The sequence below is a fragment of the Schistocerca cancellata genome, chromosome 11 (assembly GCF_023864275.1).
Source record: "Schistocerca cancellata isolate TAMUIC-IGC-003103 chromosome 11, iqSchCanc2.1, whole genome shotgun sequence".
NCBI classification, from domain to species: Eukaryota; Metazoa; Arthropoda; class Insecta; order Orthoptera; family Acrididae; genus Schistocerca; species Schistocerca cancellata.
In genome coordinates, this window is record NC_064636.1 from 77216191 (window position 1) to 77242938 (window position 26748).

General features: G+C 40.6%; 1 protein-coding gene across 3 annotated transcripts in view; it reads right to left on the reverse strand.

Annotated features, from left to right (window-relative positions):
• Positions 1-26748, reverse strand: part of LOC126108555 (uncharacterized) — a 210108-nt gene that overhangs the window by 45841 nt on the left and 137519 nt on the right. For all 3 annotated transcript variants that reach the window (XM_049913843.1, XM_049913841.1, XM_049913842.1), the window contains one exon: positions 20612-20679. In XM_049913843.1, the coding sequence (XP_049769800.1) occupies positions 20612-20679 (68 nt within the window). The remainder of the gene's footprint in view (positions 1-20611; positions 20680-26748) is intronic.

Here is a 26748-nt window from a genome sequence, read left to right on the forward strand (position 1 = left end):
TTTTAAAAGATGTTTTTAAAGATAATCTCAAAATATTATGTTCTCTCACTTGGCTTGTATACATTGTAATCATAACTGGATTTTACTTAACACAAAACAATTATAATGAATAACATACACAACGCCTTCATCCAATGGAAGATGATATTACCAAGTCACACCACTGGAATGGCATCTGGTCTGATTATGCAATGACAAAAAGTTATACTAAATCAAAATAAAATAATTAAAAGAGAACCCAACACCATCACATACAAATCGCTCAAGTGCCATGGCTTACTACATCAGCAGTCGATGGTCACTCTATGCAGTGCTCCAATTTGACCAGTGGGCTCTTTTAACTAAGTTTTGTCTGCTGACGTTATGTTATTTCAAATTCACGAACATGAGTTTGGCTGCACAATTACTTAATTCTGACTTGTGATGCAACAGTTCCAGAAAACCAGAGTTGTACACTAATAAGATCCGCAAAGTATGCTATTTACTTTTATTCCTAAAAATGTTCGTAATAAAACAGGCAAACATTTAATGAGTGACAAGGTGCATTCCCAAAGCGTTGCACCGATGTTGAAATAAAATTAATTAGATGGAAACGTCAGGTGTAAGCAATACTTACTGCATCAATTTTAGCTGCCCATCGCAGAAGTTATGGCACCTGGAGTTGAAGACATTATGTCTGAACTACTGATGGCCTTGTGAGAGCCTGCTGAGAAAAAACTCTTCCACCTAGTATGGCAGATGTAAGAGACAGGCGTAATATTCTCAAGACTTCAAAAACAATGTAATAATACCAGTTTCAAAAAAAGCAGCAGCCACTGACAGGTGTGAAAATAACCGAGCTATCAGTTTAATAAGTCATGGTTTCAAAATAGTTACACAAATTCTTTACAGAAAAATGAGAAAACAAGTAGATGCCAACCTTGGGGAAGATAAGTTTAGATTTTGGTAAAATGTACGAACACGTGAGGTAATATTGACCTACGACTTATCTCTTTGGAAGTCTGAAGGTATCAGGGGTAAAATACAGGCAGTGAAAAGCTATTTACAATTTGAATAGACATCAGATAGCAGTTATAAGAGTCAAGAGAGACAAATGGGAAGCAGTGGTTGGGAAAGCAGTGAGACAGCGATGAGGTCTATCCCCCCAATGTTATTCAATCAGTAGATTGAGCAAGCATTAAAGGAAACCAAAGAAAAAATTAGAGTAAAAATAAAAGTTCATGAAGAAGAAATAAAGACTTTGGTGTTTGCTGACGATATTGTGATTTTGTCAGAGACATCAAAAGACTTGCAAGGGCAGTTCAACAAAATGGACAGAGTCTTGAAAGGAGGATGCAAGACGAACATCATCAAAAGATAATGAAATGTAGTCAAATTAAAACATGTGATACTGAGGGAATTAGAGTAGGAAACAAGACACTTGAAGTAGTAGATGATGTTTGCTGTTTGAGCAGCAACACAACTAATGATGCCCAAAGTGGAGAGGATGTAAAACGTAGACTGGCAATTGCAAGAAAAGCGTTTCTAAAGAAGAGAAATACGTTAACATCGAATCTGGAGTTTAGCCATGTATGGAAATGAAATATGGACAATAACAGCTTAGAGAAAAAGCTACAGAAGAATGCAGAAAATTAGAAGGTTGATCAAGTAACTAATGAGGAGGTACTGAACAGCATTCATAAATATGTGGCACAGCTTGACTAAAATAAGGGATCAGTTCATAGGACACATTCTGAGACATCAAAGGATCACTAATTTAGTACCGGAGAGAGTTGGCGGGGGGGGGGGGGGGGGGGGGGGGGGTTATGAAAATTTTAGGAGGAGACCAAGAGATGAATACAATAGCAGATTCAGAAGAATGTAGGTTGCAGTATTATTCAGAAATGAAGAGGCTTCCAACAGAATAGGGTAGCATGGATAGCTACATCAAACCAGTCTTTGGACTGAAGACTACAACAAAAACAACAACAGTGGTAATTCAAATGTGTCTTAAATCTTATGGGACTTAACTGCTAAAGTCATCACTCCCTAAACTTACACACTACTTAACCTAAATTACCCTAAGGACAAACACACACACCCCTGCCCAAGGGAGGACTCGAACCTCCGCCGGGACCAGCCGCACAGTCCATGACTGCAGCACCTTAGACCGCTCGGCTAATCCCGCACGTCAGTGGTAATTACATTGAGCCTTATAGATGGGGGTGTAGTAATTATTAGGACAGGAAACACAGGCAATAACATAATAATTATTATTTATTTATTTATTCTGTTTAGCTGTATGAATCTATTATTAAACATCTGTGGGTTTTGGTGTAGAAATCTGTTAAACACAAATGTAAATGACAACACGTGCATAGGATAAAGCATGCAGTTGTGCAATTGAGTGTTGAGCAACTTGAACTTTCCATATTCCAGTTTACATTGCCGGGAGTATAAAAAGCATCACATTCAACTTTCTTCCCGGAAGGTTTGATCATGTTGTTGAATATGGGCACACTGACCTGATTATGGATAAGTGCATGAAGGCTGATGATGGCTTTACAACTGCAGAGTTCAATATCAATGTTGTCAAGTAAAACTTGTTCATAACAATAATTAAAAACTTTTCCCAATGACGAAAAATGCATACATCCAAAGGTTGAACAAGGGATACAGCACCAAGTGGAATGGTTTGCTACCTATGTGTGTTTATCCAGAATTATGAGTACATCCTGTTGGAGTGTAAATGAATCCAGAAACAGACAACATTTTGTTCCAGCTCTGGGAGAGAAACAGTTACCCCACCATTAGTCAATAACACGCTTGTTTGCTTCGCCCAATTTTGAATCGTTATTTATATGTTCAGGGCTGGTTCATTTTCTTTTACACAAGGGGACCAAATGTACCACTTGGTGCATGGAAGCCAGTGAGACGTGGAGAACGAAGTCTACCTCCAATGGAAGTAATTGGCTGAATTTTATACGAATGTGATATTACAGATGCCGACTGCAACCTGACCATATGTCTCATTCACGCATGCAAAACACTGTGTGGTCTCTGTGAATATCACAATTAAATTGAGACTGGTCGCAATTTAGAATTACAGCTGCTGAATAATCAGGAACTACAGTGTCCACGAATTCAATACCATATGCAACTGCAGAATTCTCTCTCTCTTCTTGTACATAAGCATGCTTGTAAGTTAGAAACTGCATAACTCTGTGACACACAATCTTGTGAACTACCTTACAATTCCACACCCAGATAGATCCAGCTTTAAAATCCACCAGTCCAAGCCCTCTAGCAATTGTGCATGACCACAGCCTTAGATCAACATCATATGCAGCCATGGAATTAACCCTTGCGTCTTGAAATGTAGATTAAACGTACTCTAACAAGAGCTAAAGTTTATCACATTTTGTTCTCTGCCTCTGATAATGAGACAGACATTTCAATTACCTTCTTGACATGATCGAAAGGAACGTAGTCATTAGCTACCTCGTCAGTAAAAGGCTCACAAACTGGTTTGACTTCAGTAATGTCATTGGAAGGCATTTGCACCAGTTCTTCATTCTCCAGGAATGCAATGATAGTGGCATCTTCAAGTTTCTTGATCAAATCTAAGATAGTTTTGCAATGCCTCATTCTTCTTCGTGTAATTCCCTTAATGAAGACAGTAATTCAATCTGCTGTAAAACTTCTAACACCTTGCTTGTGTCAATTCTAATTGTGTACAATACAAACACAAATACAAAATGTCCACTTATAGTTCACTGTATCACTCTCTCATAAATGCTATAGGGTCAGAATATATTTCTCTTGTATTGATGGGACACTATGCTGCCGTGTGCACAGGTTACCTGCAAACTGACGTGCTATTACAAATCAGTTACATTGGGCAGCTGAAATGCACATTACTGGCATTGGGTGCAACGGTTATGCCTCTGTACAAAACACGAGTTCAATAGCTGTGAGACACTTCGAAAATGTTCATTGCAAGTTTAATTTCCATCTTTACCAATAATGTTAATGATTAATTTAGCAAGTTTTGTGCAAAAACGGTTGATGTTTGTCATCCTGAAAAGCATAGAAATTAACACACAAAGCTTTGAATTGTTACATATTATAAATCACTCCACAACATAACGTTACACATTTTGCCTTGAGGATGAACAACGCACTAATACTATTTGCAGTATTTTGTACACAGCTTCACCAATAAGTCATCAATTGCACAATATCCATTACATTTTACAGCCATTGCCAACAGCTCAAACAATACAATAGATTCCTTCACATGCAAAGGTTCTATAACAACAGTAGGGTCACAGTTCAATGCTGCCTTGTTAGAAAATTACAAAAGTTTCATGAAGCTTTAACTGTTTTGACATCATGATACACTGCAGCCTTAATACAATTATCTTACTCTAAACTGAATATTCATAGTCATTATTTGGATACAGTCAATACCTTTCACTAAATAATTCTTTAAAAAAATTAAAAAAATAAATTGTACCATAGTTGCATATGTAGAACTAAAAGTTTCAGTAATAGTAACATTAGCACTATTAATCTGTGTATACAGGGTGGTCCATTGATAGTGACCAGGCCAAATATCTCACAAAATAAGCATCAAACGAAAAAACTACAAAGAACGAAATTCGTCTAGCTTGAAGGGGGAAACCATATGGCACTATGGCTGGCCCGCTAGATGGCGCTGCCATAGGTCAAATGTATATCAACTGCGTTTTTTTTTTTTAAATAGGAGCCCCCATTCTTATTATATATTCATGTAGTACATAAAGAAATATGAATGTTTTAGTTGGACTACTTTTTTCACTTTGTGATGGATGGCACTGTAATAGTCACAAACGTATAAGTATGTGGTATCAAGTAACATTACGCCAGTGTGGACGGTATTTGCTTCGTGATACATTACCCGAGTTAAAATGGACCGTTTATCAATTGCGGAAAAAGTCAATATCATGTTGATGTAAGGCTATTGTGATCAAAATGCCCAATGTGTGTGTGCTATGTTCGCCAGATAGTTACGTTATTTAAGGAAACAGGAAGTGTTCAGCCACATGTGAAACGTGAGCCACGACCTGCAACAATTGCTGATGCCCAAATAGGTGTTTTAGCTGCTGTCACAGCTAATCCGCACATCAGTAGCTGACAAATTGCGCGAGAATCGGGAATCTCAAAAACGTCAGTGTTAAGAATGCTACATCAACATCGACTGCACCCGCACCATATTTCTATGCACCAGGAATTGCATGGTGATGACTCTGAACGTCGTGTACAGTTCTGCCACTGGGCACAAGAGGAATTACGGGACGATGACAGATTTTTTACACGCGCTCTATTTAGCGACGAAGCATCATTCACCAACAGCGGTAACGTAAACCAGCATAATATGCACTCTTGGGTAACGGAAAATCCACGATGGCTGTGACAAGTGGAACATCAGCGACCTTGGCGGGTTAATGTATGGTGCGGCATTATGGGAGGAAGGATAATTGGCCCCCATTTTATCGATGGCAATCTGAATGGTACAATGTATACTGATTTCCTACGTAATGTTCTACCGATGTTACTACAAGATGTTTCACTGCATGGCAGAATGGCGATGTACATCCAACATGATGGATGTCCGGCACATAGCTCGCGTGCGGTTGAAGCGGTATTGAATAGCATATTTCATGACAGGTGGATTGGTCGTCGAAGCACCATACCGTGGCCCGCACGTTCACCAGATCTGACGTCCCTGGATTTCTTTCTGTGGGGAAAGTTGAAGGATATTTGCTATCGTGATCCACCGGCAACGCCTGACAACATGCGTCAGTGCATTGTCAATGCATGTGCGAACATTACGGAAGGCGAACTACTCGCAGTTGAGAGGAATGTCGTTACACGTATTGCCAAATGCATTGAGGTTGATGGACATCATTTTGAGCATTTATTGCATTCATGTAGTATTTACAGGTAATCACACTGTAACAGCATGCGTTCTCAGAAATGATCAATTCACAAAGGTACATGTATCACATTGGAACAACCAAAATAAAATGTTCAAACATACCTACGTTCTGTATTTTAATTTAAAAAACCTACCTGTTACCAACTGTTCATCTAAAATTGTGAGCCGTATGTTTTGGACCATTACAGCGCCATCTATCGCAAAGCGAAAAAAGTGGTCCAACTAAAATATTCATATTTCTTTACGTACTACACGAATATGTAACAAGAAATGGGGGTTCCAATTTTAAGAAAACGCAGTTGATAACCATTTGACCTATGGCAGGTAGTGCCATGGTAGTGGGCCAACCATAGTGCCATCTGGTTTCCCCGTTCAAGCTAGACAAGTTTTGTTCTTTGATGTTTTTTTGTTGGCTGCTTATTTTGTGAGATATTTGGCCCGGTCCCAATCAATCAATGGACCACCCTGTATATATCTTGTAACCTGACTTGTTCCACATCATTTCTATAAAGTAATCGTGAAAATTATCTACGGGACATGACATTAGTTTAGTTTGGTTTAGTAAACTAAAAACACTGATATTTTGTATGTTTGTTTATCAATGATCTTGCATTAAATTAAAAAAAAATAGAGCACTAATAAACAGGGCTCTTTTTGTGATTCTGTCATCGCTGACGGACGTAGATCAGTATTATCAGAAAGCTTACTTCTATAAATTACTTCTGCTATTTCAAAAGACTGCAATAGTATTACAACAAGGTAGTCCGCCACTGTAGCTGAGAGGACAGGGCACCGGCTTGTCATACCGGAGGGCCTGGATTCGATTCCCGGCTGGGTTGGAGACTTTCTCCACTCAGGGACTGGGTGTTTGTGTCGTCTTCATCATCACGATTCCATCCTCATCGACGCGCAAGTCGCCGAAGTGGCATCACCTCAATAGACTTGCACCAGGCGATCAGGTCTATCCGACGGGGGCCCTCGTCACACGACATTTCATTTTACAACAAGGTAGGCCAGAATTTGAAACTGCAGTAATAGTGGGAGGTGCCACTGATACCACGTTCAACAACTACGATGTGGGGACAATGGAGTAGCAGGCTGCACATTGCCATGTAGATGCTGTTGATGTGTTTTATCAAGTACGATTTTTTTAACAGAACATGCATTGTGTTTTCCAGTATCATTTTAACATTTGTCACTATCAGTCAATGCTGTTTGCATATGTGGTTAATGTGAGTTGAAAACTTTGAACAGACCTGGAAGACCGAAAATAGTGTGTAAACCCAAAATCATTTTGCATGTAAGAGACAGCAATATGGTGACTGAGGTACCCAGGCTAAAACTTTTACTACACAACTTCCGCAGTACGTAAGAAACAAAACCTTTTCAACAGCAGAAAGCAACTGCCAATCCATCAGGCACAAGCAGTTCAAGTGAGCTGTTAAAATGGAGACATTCCATGGCACACACATTCTGCAGATCTAACAAAAAAAAAAAAAAAAAAATGGCTCTGAGCACTATGGGACTTAACTTCTAAGGTCATCAGTTCCCTAGAACTTAGAACTACTTAAACCTAACTAACCTAAGGACATCACACACATCCATGCCCGAGGCAGCATTCGAACCTGCGACCGTAGCGGTCGCGCGATTCCAGACTGTAGCACCTAGAACCGCTCGGTCACCCTGGCCGGCAGATCTAACAACGTAAAAGTTTTTCAAGTGGTTGTAACAAGTGTAAAATATATCGGATTAATGCATTATGAACAAGACATGCAAGGAAAGAAGTAGTCCAAGAGGAAATGGAACATGTCCAAGGGAAACATTACGGAATGTCATGATTAACTTCATGGACAGCTGGAGGAATTTGTTTATTTCAAAGAACATCTTTGTACATAAGTCAGTTTTAAAAAAATTGGTTAGTTTTTTGGTTCATATTTTATAACCATAAAAATAAAATGTAGTTTTATATGATGCCACAAAAATATCAGATCTTTCAGCAGTCCGTGAAGACATAAACTTGCATGTAGTGAGCGAGAGAGCATTACATGTGTGACAATGGACTATTTTGTTCCTCAGATAATATAAATACACATTGGAAGTACGTCTACAAGACTAATCTGTGATTTACATTTAAATGCTTGGTGGAGGGTTCATTGCACCACCTTCAGACTATTTCTCTACTGAAACTTCCTGGCAGATTAAAACTGTGTGCCCGACCGAGACTCGAACTCGGGACCTTTGCCTTTCGCGGGCAAGTGCTCTACCAACTGAGCTACCGAAGCACGACTCACGCCCGGTACTCACAGCTTTACTTCTGCCAGTACCTCGTCTCCCACCTTCCAAACTTTACAGAAGCTCTCCTGCGAACCTTGCAGAACTAGCACTCCTGAAAGAAAGGATATTGCGGAGACATGGCTTAGCCACAGCCTGGGGGATGTTTCCAGAATGAGATTTTCACTCTGCAGCGGAGTGTGCGCTGATATGAAACTTCCTGGCAGATTAAAACTGTGTGCCCGACCGAGACTTTCAGGAGTGCTAGTTCTGCAAGGTTCGCAGGAGAGCTTCTGTAAAGTTTGGAAGGTGGGAGACGAGGTACTGGCAGAAGTAAAGCTGTGAGTACCGGGCGTGAGTCGTGCTTCGGTAGCTCAGTTGGTAGAGCACTTGCCCGCGAAAGGCAAAGGTCCCGAGTTCGAGTCTCGGTCGGGCACACAGTTTTAATCTGCCAGGAAGTTTCATATCAGCGCACACTCCGCTGCAGAGTGAAAATCTCATTCTGGAAACATCCCCCAGGCTGTGGCTAAGCCATGTCTCCGCAATATCCTTTCTTTCAGGAGTGCTAGTTCTGCAAGGTTCGCAGGAGAGCTTCTGTAAAGTTTGGAAGGTGGGAGACGAGGTACTGGCAGAAGTAAAGCTGTGAGTACCGGGCGTGAGTCGTGCTTCGGTAGCTCAGTTGGTAGAGCACTTGCCCGCGAAAGGCAAAGGTCCCGAGTTCGAGTCTCGGTCGGGCACACAGTTTTAATCTGCCAGGAAGTTTCATATCAGCGCACACTCCGCTGCAGAGTGAAAATCTCATTCTATTTCTCTACTGTTCCACACTCAGGAAAAATGTAGGTAAAACGAATAAATAAATATTCTCGTGTGAGCTCTGATTCCTCTTATTTTATCACTATGACCATTTCTCCCTGTGCAGGTGGGCATCAAGAAAATATTTTGCATTTGAAAGAGAAAATTGGTGATTGAAATTCTTTGAAAAGATCTCTCCACAATAAGAATTGCCTTCCATTCAATGACTGCCACCCCAACTGGAGTATCGTACCTGTGACACTTCCCTCCTCCCTTATTTCACGATAACACAAAACGAGCAGCTCTCCTTTGGAATTTACGATGTCCTCTGTCAGTGCTATCTGGTAAGCATCATGTATCAACCAGCAAGACTCCAGAAGAGGAAAGATAAGCATAGTGCAGGCACTCTCTTCAGCACATCTGTTGCACACTCTAAGTGTTCTGCCAATAAAACACACTCTTTGGTTCACCTTCCCACAATGTTATCTATGTAATTGATCTTCCAGTTTATGTTGTTCATAGCAGTAATTCCTATGTATTTAGTTGAACAGACAGTGTTTAGATTTGCGTGATTTATTGTGTAACCGAAATTTAGCATACTCGTTGTTGTCTGCAAGTGGATAACCTCACATTTTTTCATTATTTAGAGTCAACTGCCACTTTTTGCTCCACGCAGGTATCTTGTCTAAATCACTTTGCAATCAGTTGTAACCTTCCGATTTTACTAGATGGTAAACGATAGCATCATCTGCAAACAATCCAGGAGCGTTGCTCAGATTGTCTACTAAATCATTTGTGTAGATTGGGAGCAGCAGAGCACCTGTAACACTTCAGTGAAGAATGTCAGGTTTTACTCTATTATTTTTCATCATTTACTATTAATTGCGACTTTTTTGACATGAAATCACAAATGTAGTTGCACACTGAGACAATACTCCATAGAAACACAATTTGGTTTGAAGTTGATTGTGAGCAATGGTGTGAAAAGCTCTCTGAAAATCTACAGATATACAATTAATTTGAGATCCCCCGTCAATGACACTCATTATTTCACGTGAATAAAGAGCTAGATGTGTTCCACAGAAACGATATTTCCTAGATGCCTGCTAGCTGTGTGTGAACAGATCATTTTCCTCGAGGTAATTCATAACTTTTGACAACAGTTCTAAAATAATACTGTAAATCAGTGTCAGTGATGTGGGCCTGCAGCTTAGCAGATTACTTCAGTTTCCTTTCTTGAGTACTGGTGTGACTTGTGCAATTTTCCAGTCTTGAGGTACAGATCTTTCATTGACCAAGCGGGTGTAAGAATTTTTGTCAAGAATGCAGCTAATATTTCAGCATAGTCTTAAAGGTAGCTAACTGATGTACTATCTGGACCAAAAGACTTGCTTTGATTAAGCAATTTCAGCTGCTTTGCTTTACCGAAGATATATAACTGCTAAGTTACTCATGTTGGCAGCTGTTCTTGATTCAAATTCTGAAAAATTTGCTTTATCTTTTTTGGTGAAGGAATTTATAATATCTGTGATTATCATCATTCTAAGAAAATCTGCAGTGGCACCCTTGATTGTAGTCTGGCTCCTGATCATGTTGTAATGCAGCACCTTATGTCTGTCATTTATACACTATGTGATCAAAAGTATCCGCATGCCCCCAAAAACATACGTTTTTCATAAGGTGTATTGTGCTGCCACCTACTGCTAGGTAATATCAGAGACCTCAGTAGTCATTTGACATCGTGAGAGAGCAGAATGGGGCGCTCTGGAACTCACGGACTTTGAACCTGGTCAGGTTATTGGGTGTCACTTGCGTCATACATCTGTACCCAAGATTTTTGCAGTCCTTGACATCCCTAGGTTCACCATTTCCGATGTGACAGTGAATTGGAAACGTGAAGGGACATGTACAGCACAAAAGCATTCAGGCCAACCTCATCCGTTTACCGACAGAGACCGTTGACCGTTAAAGAGGGTCGTAATGGGTAATAGGCAGACATCTATCTAGACCATCACGAAGGAATTCCAAACTGCATCAGGATCCATTGCAAGTACTATGACAGTTATGAGGGAGGTGAGAAAACTTGGATTTCTTGGTCAAGTGGCTGCTCATAAAGCCACGCATTACACCGGGTAAAAGCTAAACGAAGCCACACTCGGTGTAAGAAGTGTAAACATTGGAAATTGAACAGTGGAAAAAACATTGTGTGGAGTAACGAATCATGATACACAATGTGACGACCCGATGGCAGGGAGTGGGTATGGCGAACGCCCGGTGAATGTCATCTGCCATTGTGTGTAGTGCCAACAGTAAAATTCGGAAGCGGTGGTGTTACGGGGTGGTCGTGTTTTTCGTGGTAGGGGCTTGCACCCCTCATTGTTTTGCGTGGTACCATCACAGCACAGGCCTACATTCATGTTTTAAGCACCTTCTCGCTTCCCACTGTTGAAGAGCAATTCGGGGGATGGCGACTGCATCTTTCAACATGATCGAGCAGCCTGTTCATAATGCACGGCCTGTGGCTGAGTGGTTACGTGACAATAACATCCCTGTAATGGAGTAGCCTGCACAGAGTCATGACCAGAACCCTACAAATACCTTAGGGATGTTTTGGAACGTTGACATTAATACCTCTCCACAACGCAGCACTATGTGAAGAATAGGCTGCCATTCCCCATGAAACCTTCCTGCGAGTGGAAGCTGTCTTCAAGGCTAAAGGTGGGCCAACACCATACTGAATTCCAGCATTACCGATGGAGAGTTCCACAAACATTTTCAGCCAGGTGTCCGTAGACTTCTGATCACATAGTGTAGCTGGGGTTTCACTTGTCTTTTACATACACGAGGTGGGCAGAAATATGGAAACACCACAAACACAACACACATTTCCATGCCTAATAAGCTGTAGGAAAACTGTGGGCATTCAAAACATATTCCAGTCATATCTGAACGAATAAATCCAGGTCCTGTATGATTTTCCAGATAATCTTCCCCTGTAAAACAGAGGTAAGTTTAGGTGCTGACGGTAGAGGCAGACAGTGATCACGCACCATTCTTTCCAGAGTAGATATGCGACAATTCATCCTCGTGCTCACAAAACTAGTCCTGGACGATGCAAGCTGTGCGAAGAGGGGTCCTGTCGTCTCAACACAGCATCGCAATTAGGAAACAAATACTATACCACGAGATGCACCTGATTAGCCAAAATGGTAAAATAAACCTCGGCAGTCACGCGACCTCGCAGATCACTTGTGAGGCCCATCGAATACTACAATATAGCTGCTCAATTATTAGCACACCCCAAACACATTTTGCTCTTCGGGATTTAAACTTGAACAGAAATTTGAAACAGTGTGAAAGACTCACCAAAGCAAATTACTCCCTTCCTTTGCTGCATATCCCAAGTTTTATGGCTCCGGCACCACGTTTTTTCCTGTTATGGACATTTGCATCACTGATGAGAGGTTTTTGAATTCCAGCTTGCCCTGCAATTCCCTGTTTTGAGAGCTCCCTTTACACTGTTTTGTCACTGACGGTGTTCACCAGTGCAACATTCAGTTCCGCGGTGCCTTTTGGAGCCGTCGTCTCCTAATTTTCGTCACAGTCCTCTTTGGTGAATTTCTGTTACGTACACTTGGCATACGAGGGGCGTTTGAAAAGTTCATGCAAAGACAACATTTTTGTTCATTCCTCATTACTAGAAGGGCATTCTGTTAGCAAAAGGTGAATGGCATTTCAGATCATGAGGCACAAATTTTAACTCAAAGATTTTTGTGCCGCAAGACGTGTTAAATATAGTCATCAGCTGTTTAGGAAAGCTGATCCAGATGCTGTAGAGACCTTTGTAAACCTTATCAAGGAACAAGAGTGGCAAGATGTTTATAGCGCTGATACAGTAGACGATAAACATAATGCTTTTCTCAAGATTTTTCTTGTGCTCTTTGAAAGTTGCTTTCCGTTAGAACGTTCAAAACAGGGTACTAGCACAAACAGGCAGCCTGGGTGGCTGACTAGAGGGATAAGAATATCTTGTAGAACAAAGTGGCAATTATATCAAAACGTTAGAAACAGTCAAAATCTAAATGCAGCAGCCCATTACAAACTGTATTGTAAGGTGCTTAAAAAAGTTATTAGGAAGGCAAAAAGTATGTGGTATGCAGATAGAATAGCGAAGTCTCAGGATAAAATTAAAACCACATGGTCAGTCATAAAGGAAGTGGCTGGTCTGCAGAGACAGGCCGAGGATATAGAATCAGTGCGTAGTGGGAATGTCTGTGTTACTGATAAGTCACATATGTGTACAGTATTTAATAATCACTTTCTGAATATAGCAGGAGAACTAAATAGAAACCTAGTCCCAACAGGGAATCATATAGCGCTCGTAGAAAAAAGTGTTCCGAGACTGTTACCTGAAATTCTCCCCCATGATACTGACAAGAGGGAGATTGAGTTAATAATTAAATCACTAAAGACCAAGAACTCTAATGGATATGACGGGGTATCTAGCAGAATACTGAAGTATTGTTCTATGTATGTTAGCCCAGTACTTAGCCATATCTGTTAACTTTTCCTTTAGGAGTGGTCGGTTTCCTGAGCGATTAAAGTACTCGGTAGTGAAGCCACTTTATAAAAAGGGAGACATTGATAATGTTGACAATTTTAGACCTATTTCTATGCCATCGGTGTTTGCTAAAGTTATCGAGAAGGTTGTATATACAAGGTTACTGGAGCATTTAAATTCACATAATTTGCTGTCAAATGTTCAGTTTGGTTTTAGAAATGGTTTAACAACTGAAAATGCAATATTCTCTTTTCTCTGTGAGGTTTTGGATGGATTAAATAAAAGGTTGCAAACGCTAGGTGTTTTCTTTGATTTAACGATGGCTTTTGACTGTGCTGACCACAAAATATTACTGCAGAAGTTGGGCCATTATGGAGTAAGGGGAGTAGCTTACAATTGGTTTGCCTCTTACTTTAAGAACAGAAAGCAGAAGGTAATTCTCCGCAATATTGAGAGTGGTGGTGATGTTAAATCCCTATGGGGCGCTGTTAAGTGGGGCGTTCCCCAAGGGTCGGTGCTGGGGCCACTGCTGTTTGTTATTTATATAAATGATATGCCTTCTAGTATTACAGGTGATTCAAAAATATTTCTGTTTGCTGATGACACCAGCTTGGTAGTGAAGGATCTTGTGTGTAATATTGAAACAGTATCAAATAATGTAGTTCATGAAATAAGAACATGGCTTGCGGAAAATAATTTGATGCTAAATCACAGTAAGACACAGTTTTTACAGTTTCTAACTCACAATTCAACAAGAACCGATATTTTGATCAGACAGAATGAGCATATTATAAGCAAGACGGAACAGTTCAAGTTCCTAGGCGTTCGGATAGATAGTAAGCTGTTGTGGAAAGCCCATGTTCAGAAATTAAATGCTGCTTTATTTACCATTAGAACAGTATCTGAAATAAGTGACACTTCAACACGAAAAGTAGTAGACTTCGCATATTTTCATACGCTTATGTCGTATGGTACTATTTTTTGGGGTAATTCTTCTGATTCAAAAGGGGTATTTTTGGCCCAAAAACGAGCTGTTCGAGCTATATGTGGTGTAAGTTCGAGAACCTCTTGTCGACCCCTATTCAATAGTCTGGGAATTCTGACATTGCACTCACAGTATATATTTTCTTTAATGTCGTTTGTTGTTAGCAATATTAGCCTATTCCCAAGAGTTAGCAGCTTTCACTCAGTTAATACTAAGCAGAAATCAAATCTGCATGTGGAATGCACTTCCTTGACTCTTGTGCAGAAAGGAGTGCAGTATTCTGCTGCATCCATTTTCAATAAGCTACCACAAGAACTCAAAAATCTTAGCAGTAGCCCAAACTCTTTTAAGTCTAAACTGAAGAGATTACTCATGGCTCACTCCTTCTATTCTGTCGAGGAGCTCCTGGAAGAGCTACAAAATTAAGCAAATTCCAGTGTTACATTGTTGATTTTCTTTATTTAAACTTACGACTTGTCACCTGAATATGGTTTTTTTTTTTTTATATTTCATTTTATTTGTTTCTAATATCGTGTTACAATTTCATGTATTGACTCGTTCCATGACCATGGAGACTTCTCCTTAATTTGGTCCCACGGAACAAAAATGTCCGAGAGGTGGCACCACCGGCGTGTATTGAGGTCATGTTTCGTTAGTAGCATCTTTGGAAAGAACGCACACCAAGTTTCAGCCATATTGGTCTCTTTCTTTGTGTTTGGCATTGGTGTGAATCAAGGAAGTCAAGTGATTGTCAAAAAACGGATGAAAAAGAATTTCGTGTGGGATTAAACATTACTTTATGAAAGGCCAAACGCCTCAGGAGACTAAAGAGAAGCTCGATGAACATTACGGTGACTCTCCACCTTCGATTAGAACAATTTATAAGTGGTTTCAAAATTTTCGGAGTGGCCATATGGGCACAGGTGATGCTGAACGTTCTGGATGCCCTGTGGAGGTTACAACTCCAGAGATCAATGATAAAATCAACGATATGGCAATGGATGACAGAAGAGTTAAGGTGCGTGAGATTGGTAGTGCTGTGGGCATCTCGAATGAACGAGTACATATTATTTTGCATAAACATTACGGCATGAGAAAGCTATCTGCAAGATGGGTTCCGCGATTGCTCACGCTTGACCAAAAACCGAATCGTGTAAAGTGTTGCGAGGATGGTTTGCAGCTGTTCAGGAAGGATATGCAGGACTTAAAGCATCTTTTCATCATTGTGGATGAAACCTGGATACATTACTATACTCCTGAGATCAAACAACAATCTAAACAATGGGTTACCAAGGGAGAATCTGCACTAAAAAAGGTAAAGACCAGTCCTTCTGCCGGAAAGGTTATGGCGACTGTCTGTTCGGATTCGCAAGGGATAATCCTCATTGACTCTCTGGAAAAGGGTAAAACTATTACAGGTCCATATTATTCATCGTTACTGGCCCCTTTGAAAATCAAGCTGCAAAAAAAACACCGGAAACTGGACCGCAAGTAAGTCATTTTCCATCACGACAATGCATCATGTAACGGAACATATTAAAGGCTTTACTTTACCGAAGTATGCGATACCCTCCAAATTCAACCAGTTTAATGAGTATTTATGATTATAGCAAAGGTATTGTGTATGTTAACAATGATTGCATAACATGTCTCCATAAACAGTCAACCCATTAAATTATACTGAATAACTGACCCACACAAAAGTTAATATCACTTGATCACTGATACAGCAAATGTCATCATGTAAAAACACTGAGTTCATCTTAAATAATTAATATGAAGTACGAAAAATAGTGGACAACTTAGGTATTTTGGATCTCCTTAAATAAAAATCACCCAGTGAAACCTATTTGTTCACTATGAGCGTTTTCACTCAGTATTCACGTAAGCAATCCTATTTTAGACAAAAACCAATGTAATTCTTAATAATTCATGTTATTTACTTATTTATGCAAATTAGAGAAGTTAATTGACAAACTTCTAAAAAACGGCCTTTTTGTAACAAAGAATTATTCTGTCAAGTCAACAAATCTGTCTGTCATTTTAATAACATGTTAAATTATGTCACTCGATGCAAATTAATAACTTTTCTGCACAAATTATGATAACAGATGTACATGTGACTTGTAAACTATATCTCTTTTTAGTAGTTCTTTGACAGTGTTATAAATACGAGCAGCAAGAAGGGTCGAGGGGCAGTCGGAATGTCACTTTGGTAAAGTGTGTTTGTGTGTTATTGTTTGAGGTGGATAAACAATGCAAAGAACATGTAACGGAAGTACTACTTTGTGTTGAGTCATGGTCTTTGGTGGACAGTGGAATTAAGATGGCCACCAGAATAATAAATATTTGAAGTTTACATATTTGTTGGTTTCGCTCGTTCTTTATCATCAAAAGCACATAAAAAACACGGGACCTCATGTTTTTAACCCTAGACAATCAGATGTAGAGCCAGCATCAGCATCGAGAGACAGCAGCGATCCAGCCAGTAGCAGCGATTACTACAACACAATGCATTTTAATGGCGCCAACCTAACATCAAGTGCTAACAAGCTCCGTAAATGGGAGTGAAATAGTGCGATTATAGCAATTAGCAATATCTACGACCAGGCGACCATTACAACCAGCACACACCTCAGCAGTTGTGGTCGCAAAATTAATGGAAATAGGATTCCAACACGTTTCACATCCCACCTATTCTCCAGACTTGGCTCCCTTGAACTTCTATTTGTTCCCCAATTTGAAGAAATGGCTGGTGGAACGAAGATTTTATTCAAACGTGGAGGTGATTGCAGCAACTAATAGCTATTTTGCAGACTTGGATAATTCCTATTACTCGGAAGGGATCAACAAATTAGAACAGCGTTTGACGAAGTGTGTAAGTCTAAAAGGAGACTATGTCAAAAAATAAAAAAGGTTAACCCCAAACACGTAAGTAGTTTTTATTTTTGCACGGACTTTTCAAATGCCCCTCGTACACTTTCGCCCTCCTCCTGATTTAGCAGATTGACAATTATCTGCTTTCCTGATATGCAGCATAAATCTTTCATATAGCGCCTCTTGAAATACCGAACACTTTGGCTACTTTGGTCAGGAAAACAACCACCATGCGGACACCAACAATTTTCCCATGTGCAAATTCACTTAGCTGCAACATAATGCAATCACTACTACAGACATTGTTTTGCCCACGACTGACACTTGCAACATATTGAGAACATTATTTGCAGTTGAATACAATAGTGCAACCTGCAGGCTTGGCTAGTACATGCTTTTGTATTGTGCTGTTTCCATACCTTCTGTCCAACCCCTGTAACTCTGCTTTAGTGGCACTATCGTCGGTAACATTAATGTAGCTACCACACTACGAAGTTATTGATCGTGTCTTGCCACTGGTGTACTTTACACATGAGCAGCATCTCTCTGGATTTCCTTCCAAATTTTGAGGCAGTTTGATTGCAGAAACTGTTAAAAATGTCTGGCACCGAAGTCCACGCTAAATTTTGAGCGTCTTCAGAACATCGCAAATACAGCTCAATTAGAAAGCAGACATTTTGGTCGAATTTCGTGATGGAAGAGGGCAGTGGGATATGACGTCAAACATCTCACTTGTATGAAACTTCCTGGCAGATTAAAACTGTGTGCCTGACCGAGACTCAAACTCGGGACCTTTGCCTTTCGCGGGCAAGTGCTCTACCATCTGAGCTACCGAAGCATGACTCACGCCCGGTACTCACAGCTTTACTTCTGCCAGTATCTCGTCTCCTACCTTCCAAACTTTACAGAAGCTCTTATGCGAACCTTGCAGAACTAGCACTCCTGAAAGAAAGGATATTGCGGAGACATGGCTTAGCCACAGCCTGGGGGATGTTTCCAGAATGAGATTTGCAATCTGCAGCGGAGTGTGCGCTGATATGAAACTTCCTGGCAGATTGAAACTGTGTGCCTGACCGAGACTCGAACTCGGGACCTTTGCCTTTCGCGGGCAAGTGCTCTACCATCTGAGCTACCGAAGCATGACTCACGCCCGGTACTCACAGCTTTTTTTTATTCTGCCAGGAAGTTTCATATCAGCGCACACTCCGCTGCAGAGTGAAAATCTCATTCTATCTCCCTGTATCATCGCTTCCCTCTATGCTTCAGAGAAGTGTCCCGAGGGTACCAGTTTCAATAAAAGGACTTTCCGTCAACGTCTCATTTGCGTGGCCAATTCCAGTGTGCGTGGCCCTTCCCCCAGTCAGCATCCAAGTCTACAATTTGCCACAAATACATCATTTGAATAGTTTCAGCTCAGGATGTGCGAGTTTATGCTTCTTGAGGTGAGCAGCTTTCACGAAGGACTTATGACACACACCACATTTGTGCTCCTTAATATCAGTGTGTGTCAATGAATGTCTCTTCAGACAGGCAGGTGTACGGAAAGCTTTGTGACACAAATCACTTTTGTGTGGCCTCACCGCACAATGTACCAACAAATGTTGCTTGAGATGAATGCGCCTAGCAAAGGATTTGCTACACACGTCACACTTGTGTAGCTTCACTTCAGCATGGATTAGCGCGTGGCCCCTCATATCGGAGGCCCTAGCAAACAATCTGCCACAAACCTCACATTTGTGTGGCTTAATAGGAGAATGTACTACTGTGTGTCGCTTCAGGCAGGAAATCGTACGAAAGGTTTTACTACATACGTCACACTTGTGCGCTTTCACATCCGACTGGATTAGTGCGTGGCTCTTCACGCCGTCAGCTCTAGCAAACGATTTGCCACAAACCTCACATTTGTACGGCTTAATATCAAAGTGTACAGCTGCGTGGTGCCTCTGACTGGAACTCGTACGAAAGGATTTGCTACATACACCACATCTGTATGGCTTAACCCCAGAATGGGCTTGTGTGTGATACTTCAGATATGTGGCAGTAAGAAACGATTTGCCACAAACATCACATTTGTGAGGCTTTACTCATACATCAGAATGAACTGCTCTGTGGATCTTCAACTGGGTAGCTGTACGAAAGTATTTACTACACACAACACATTTGTGTCGCTTTGCGCCGTGCACCTCTTTATGTGCCTTGAGACATTCGGCAGCAGCATAGCATTTAGAACACACGTCACATTTGTACGGTTTCAGCTCACAATGCAAATACTTGTGTCGCCTCAAATATTGGGCTCTAGCAAAGAATTTAGAACATATATCACATTTGTGCGGTGTTACTTCAGAATGACTCACTGCGTGGATCTTTAGATTGGTAGCAGTACTAAATGACTTGTCACAAAGCTCACATTTGTGTGGCTTTTCAACACAGTGTACTGCTTCGTGGGTCTTCAGCTGTGTAGCTGTACGAAAGAACTTTCCACAAACATTACACTTGTATGACTTCACTCCAGAATGGATTAGGGTATGGCACTTCAGGTGCTGAGCCCTAGTGAACAATCTGCCACAAACATCACATTTATGTGGCCTCATCCCAGAATGAACAAATTTGTGGCACATTAGGCGTCCAGCTGTGCAAAAGGATTTGCTACAGATCTCACATTTGTATGGCTTCACTCCAGAATGCTCAGTAATATGATATTTCAGATAATTAGCAGTTGAAAATGATTTGCCACATATGTGGCATTTGCGTGACTCGACTCTACAATGTGCTTGTTTGTGGGCCTTGAAATAACTAGGTTTAACAAATGATTTGCCACAGTCGGAACATTTGTAAGGTTTCCCCGCAGAATGCCTTAATCCATTCTCCTGCACCCTCACATGTCTTCTCAGGGTGACACGAGTTTTATACACGCGACCGCAACATCTACAAACATGTGAAGGTGGCTCTGCACCATCAATGTGGATGAATACATGCTTTATAAGCTGGTATTTCGATGAAAACTTCTGCCGACACGAACTGCAGGTGAATACACACTGTTCACCTTGTGGTGATCTGTTCTTATCTGTATTTATGGCACTGTCCTTTTTTGAGATAATCTGTTGGGGTCGAATGCCGCAACTGAGAGTGGGTGTCGAGGTCTCCGGGTCCGTCTCCGGCTTACCGTGTATCAGTTTTTGAAGAACATTTCCTCGTGAAGTGCTGGGGAATTTTTCCATAATCTGGCTGGACCTGAAGCATCAAAAGAAACACTATCAAAATTAAACATGTAGCACATACAAAAAATGAGCTATACATTGTTAACATCACTCACAAAATATTTTGAAACAATATGCAAGTTTCCATTAAAAAAAGATTTATTAACTTCACTGAACTGTAAATATACCGCAAGAAGATATAATAGTCGTGGCAAGAAAACTGGAGATGTTAACTGCAGTAAAATTCAAACACTAGGTTGTACACTGGGTGCCAACATTGTATATTTATATCTGAAACCACAAACAAAAGCCATTACTCAAGGACTAAATAAAAATTACAGCTCATCTCAACCTAAAGGTTGGTTTGAATACTGGAGTGGTTCCTGAGAAAGGATCACATCACATGTGGTAGGCATTGGTTTTCTCCCTAGCTCTGTAAAGAACTACAGCCAGCTGTAGGAAGACCGAAATTTCAGTGTGAACTCCACACCATGTTGAGGGTTGGAATTTTCCACGTTAGCAAATGACTGCCCAAAATGACGGAATAGTTCAGTGACAGAAAATCTTAGAAATGACTGGGGACTGCACTTCGAATCTTTTCAGTTCGAGCCTGGCACACGCAGAACACCAAGTATAAAACAATATGTAGCAATGGATGATGAGATTCTTCTCCTTTATCTAGTGTCTTTTTCAGACCAGAATTAATTAATTCACTCATTTATGATATTCCTATGTACTACGAGAGAAAGGAGTCTCTAAGGATATACATTAACAAAGGGAAGGGGCTAATGCAAATGCACACTGTGCTCTGTATTAACAATTTATTGGTGCTTATGTAGTATAATATAATAAAAACGATCAATTCCACTAATTTGAGAAAAAAAAGCTGCTGTATTTTAAGTTATAATAAGTGATTGCTCTTTATTTACTGCTGCTTGCTCAATATTTCCAGATTACATTTATACCTTCCACAGCATACCAGTTATCTTTATCCTGTGAGAGTAGAGGTCTGTTTGGAATAGATTCTGTTAATAACACTGTTGAAAGGTGTTTTTATATCTAGATGTGCAAAAATGAACTGGAGCAATAATAAATGATTTTAAAATGGCAAAGCTTCTAGATAATCTAAATTATTTATTTACATTGCAGAGATGCTGAGTCGTAGATAGGCACAAGAAAAAGACTTTGACAATTAAAGCTTTCGGCCATTGGCCTTCGTCAATATACACACACACACACACACACACACACACACACACACACACACACACACACCTGCTGTCTCAGCCAACTGAAACCACCATAATAATATTGTACATCCCATCTTGGATTTTCCATTGCTTGAAATGATTTATTTACATTTGTTTTAACCCATAGATGCTACTGAGAGGGTTCACTGGTATGTGGAAAGAGTCAAAAAGATACATTCTGTTGATGTGCAATCCAATGAAATGGTTTAACATTATGAAATTGTATTACATGACAGTGCTTATGTTAGTTATAAAATAAGCCAAAATATTAATTTTAAGTTGATAATGACTGGAATGACGTGGATAATCTTGTTCAGCCATGATACTCCATAGCATTTTTTCTATTCACACATGGAAAGCTTTCTCAAAATCCAAAAAAAGCGAGACATCCAAGAATTACAATTATGAACAACTTAAATTGGAAGGAACCAGTGCTGTTTTTCTGGGGGAACGCTGAGGGATGCGTACCCCTAAACTTTTTCGTCGACAAAATAATTTTTTTACCATACTGAGGACTTTGAAGAGTGCCAAAGATTTATTTCACGGACGTAAATTTTTTATTTTATTTTTTCGTGTTGGTAATTGCAATACGAACGATACCATTGCAGTTTTTGGTGGGAAAAGCGATGTCATTAACTGTTTCAAGCATTTCAAATCTGCGGCAACCGTTCTCGACAACTGAATCGCTGGCAGCCAGTTCGACAAGCATGTACTGCCCTCGCCCACTAATAGTGGGCGACGGTAGTGCTAAACAGGTATGCGTACTCTCAAATGCCGAGCTACTGATAGATGTCTCTACAGTCCCGCTACCATGACGATGATGATGATGATGATGATGATGACGACGTCATGGCTAAAAGCAGACAGGTGGTATCCCATACTTCAGTTATAACTAATTTTTGCTGCATTATATCCAATGTCGGAGTACCCTCAAATGTTTTTTTATAAAAAGAGCACTGGAAGGAACACACAGAAAATGTTGTGGGAAAGGCTAACCAAAGACTGCATTTTATTGGCAGGACACTTAAAAAATGTAACAGTTACACCAAAAAGACTGTCTACACTACAAATGTCATTCTCTTTTAGAATACTGGTACGCGGTGTGGAATCCTTACCAGATAGGACTGACAGAGTACAAGTGAAATGATACAGGATTTTGAGTGGATGCCATTAAAACAAAGGCATTTCTTGCTGTGGCGGAATCTTATCAGGAAGTTTCAATCAGCAACTTTCCCCTCCGAATGCGAAAATATTTTGTTGATGCCAACCTACATAGGGAGAAATGATCATCATAATAATATAAGGGAAATCAGAGCTTGCACGTTGTACAGGATTGAAAAAATAAAGAATTATTGTGAAGGTGGTTCAAGGAACTATCTGCCAGTGATTTGCATAGTATCCATGTCGATGTAGATGTAGGATTACCTACTGAACTCTCGTCTCTTTACTGTAACTTTTTGCAGTGTAAAAACAGTACTTTTAGATCATGACACTAGACTAAATGTAATTTTACATGCAGATGACCTAACTATGACTACAGAGAATGGAGATGACCTGATCGAAGTCTGTAAGGTGCTGCAGATACCCTCCGATTACAACCTAACATTGTCGGTAGATAAAATGAAAGCGATGGCATTTCAGGGCAGATGACCAGTAACATTTAAAATATTCTTCAATAATAAAATCTTGGAGCAATTAAAACATTTTAAATATCTAGATGCGACATCACTTATAAATATAACCATAACGTCAACCAAAAATTAAATAAATTTATTTCCATATGTGGAACCATTGCTATAAGTTTATAGAGTAAAGCCGGGAAAGATACCCAGCTGTAGTTCTACAAAACAATAGCTGTACGAACCCTTACTTATGTTTAGTTGGTTGGTTTGGAGAGTAAAGGGACCAAACACAGGGTCATCTTGCCCTTTTTCCTCACGCAAACAGGTACTGTATTAAAACCATTCTAAAAAGGAGTCAGGGAAAGTCAAAAGGCATAAAATAACTGGAAACCACAGTGAAAGAGAAAACAAAAGAGGAAAACCAAAAGGGGAAAGTGTGCACTTAAAGAAAAAAATGGTGAAAGGTATTATAATAATATAGGAGATGGCCTTGGCTGGCTGATCCCAAAAATAAAAAGGGATGAGCCGGCCACTATGGAACACACCAAAATCTCCAGCTGAAAAAGACAAGGCTAGAGAAACACAAAAAGGGAAAAGACGAACATCAAGATTCCTGACATGTCTGAATACCTTCTACCAACTAAATTTCACAAGGTCCTATTCCGAATCCCCTGCCACTTTCCCTTATGTCGATCTCATCCTCACCGAAGGTCAGCTACACACTTCCATCCACGTTTAACCTACCAACAAACAACAGTACTTATGAACCTTCCTGGCAGATTAAAGCTCTGTGCCCGACCGAGACTCGAACTCAGGACCTTTGCCTTTCGTGGGCAAGTGCTCTAGCAACTGAGCTACCCAAGCACGACTCACGCCCGGTACTCACAGCCTGCCAGGAAGTTTCATATCAGCGCACACTCCGCTGCAGAGTGAAAATCTCATTCTGGAAACATCCCCCAGGCTGTGGCTAAGCCATGTCTCCGCAATATCCTTTCTTTCAGGAGTGCTAGTTCTGCAAGGTTCGCAGGAGAGCTTCTGTAAAGTTTGGAAGGTAGGAGACGAGATACTGGCAGAAGTAAAGCTGTGAGTACCGGGCGTGAGTCGTGCTTCGGTAGCTCAGATGGTAGAGCACTTGCCCGCGAAAGGCAAAGGTCCCGAGTTCGAGTCTCGGTCGGGCACACAGTTTTAATCTGCCAGGAAGTTTCATATCAGTGCACACTCCGCTGCAGAGTGAAAATCTCATTCTTTACAAAAGTTCTCCAGCGAACCTTACAGGAGTTGCACTCTTCAAAGAAAGGATATTACAGAGACATGGCTTAGCCACAGCCTGGGGGACGTTTCCAGAATGAGATTTTCACTCTGCAGCGGAGTGTGCACTGATATGAAACTTCCTGGCAGATTAAAACTGTGTGCCGGACCGAGACTAGAACTCGGGACCTTTGCCTTGCAGACTCTTTACAACAATACACCACCATTCTCACCTCAGCCTTAACTGCACTGCATACGATTACCCCAGCAGCCTAGTTATGAAGCATATTTCCTGGGCCATCACATCCAATCCTGGTACTGCTGATCCCTCCAAAAAACAACTTCGAAACACACCACTGGTCACTCACAATTATCCTGGTCTTGAATGTATTAATCAGCTACTACGACAAGGCCACGACTTCCTCAAATCGTGCCCTGAAATGAGATCCCATTCCATCGGAAATTTTGCCCACCACACCTAGAATAGCTTTCTGTTGCACTCCCAATCTCCACAATATTCTTGTCAGACCCTATGCTCCTTCGACAACCATCTCCCAATCCTATGGCTCCTACCCCTGTGAATGTCCCTGCTGCAAGTACTGCCCTATCCGCTCTCCTACCATCACCTATGCCAACCCTGCAATTGGCAATACATATTACGTAAATACTGTTCAGAGTAACTACCACCAAATTATCAGAGGGTATACACTGGCAACACACAATACCCTGTTGCAGAGCATGCTCTCCATGACGATCATGATCAGTGCCTGTTTCATCACATGCACCATCTGGATTCTTCCTCCAGACACCAGTTTCTCAGAACTCTGCAGGTGAGAACTAGCACTACAACATGTCTTTGGTTCTCACCATCCACCTGGCCTCAATTTACGTTAATTTCTTGCATCTCAGAATTTCTTCATAGTAACTACTCTTTGCTTCACTCCATTTCAGTTTTCAACATCTTTCATCGTCTTACCTGTCTATTTTTCACCACACACCGCCACCTATGTTACGTACAATGCACTTAGCTTTACACTCTTATTAACTCATGCTTGATGTTCAAGCAGTAATCTCTGCCTGCATATTACCTTGTCTCTCATCTTTAAGATCTCAGGTTTTCAAATCTCACCCGATGCAATCCCCAACAATCAGTCTTTCCTTCTCATCCCGTGCAGTAAGTCTCCCCTGGCCCGGGGTTCTGGCTGACTTTCCCGAAATCTACCCCTTTACCCAGATCTCTCCAGTCCTTTTCCTTCACCCCTCTTCTTTCCCCTTCAACCCTTCTGCCTAAAGGCACCACTGGCTCTGAAAGCTTGCCGATTACAACCGTCTCCTATGTGTGTGCTCTGCTGCCCCTCGGTAAGTAAATTTTGTATCTATACAGTTAAATTATTTTGTCTATAATTGATTGGTTTTGTTTCTAGAGTAACTAGGTATTATAAAATACAGTAAAAGCACATTTTACACATTTCAGGGTAAAATGCAGGAAAGTGTAAAATACAGGAGAGCACAGGAAGTACAATAAGTGAGAACGAATAAATTACTGTTACTGTCATTCTCTTTATACCATTCAAAATACAAAATTGAAGTAATTTAAAGTTTGCCTATTTAAAAAAACTGAAATAATTGTTTTTGTTTCTTTTTAATAGCAATTAGCTCTACTTGTCTCTCCACAGTAGGCCTGTGCAAAGTATCAAACGCATCACCACCACCTGACGTACTACCAATGTACTGCCTCAAAATGTTCCGATCACGTCCAATGGTAAATACAACACGGAAGCAATAGTCTTTCATGAAAGCAAATTAAAAGGATATTAACACAATATTGATTAAAACACTAAAGTTGGCCGTCTTCGTGAATAGAAAACAACAGGCATGAGACCTACAGCTTATTGCTGACAAAGACATCACTCGGCTCAGATGACGACGTGGGTGAGAAAGAGGGCTGAAATTGTCCTTACGTTAAGGGGCAACTTGGAGACG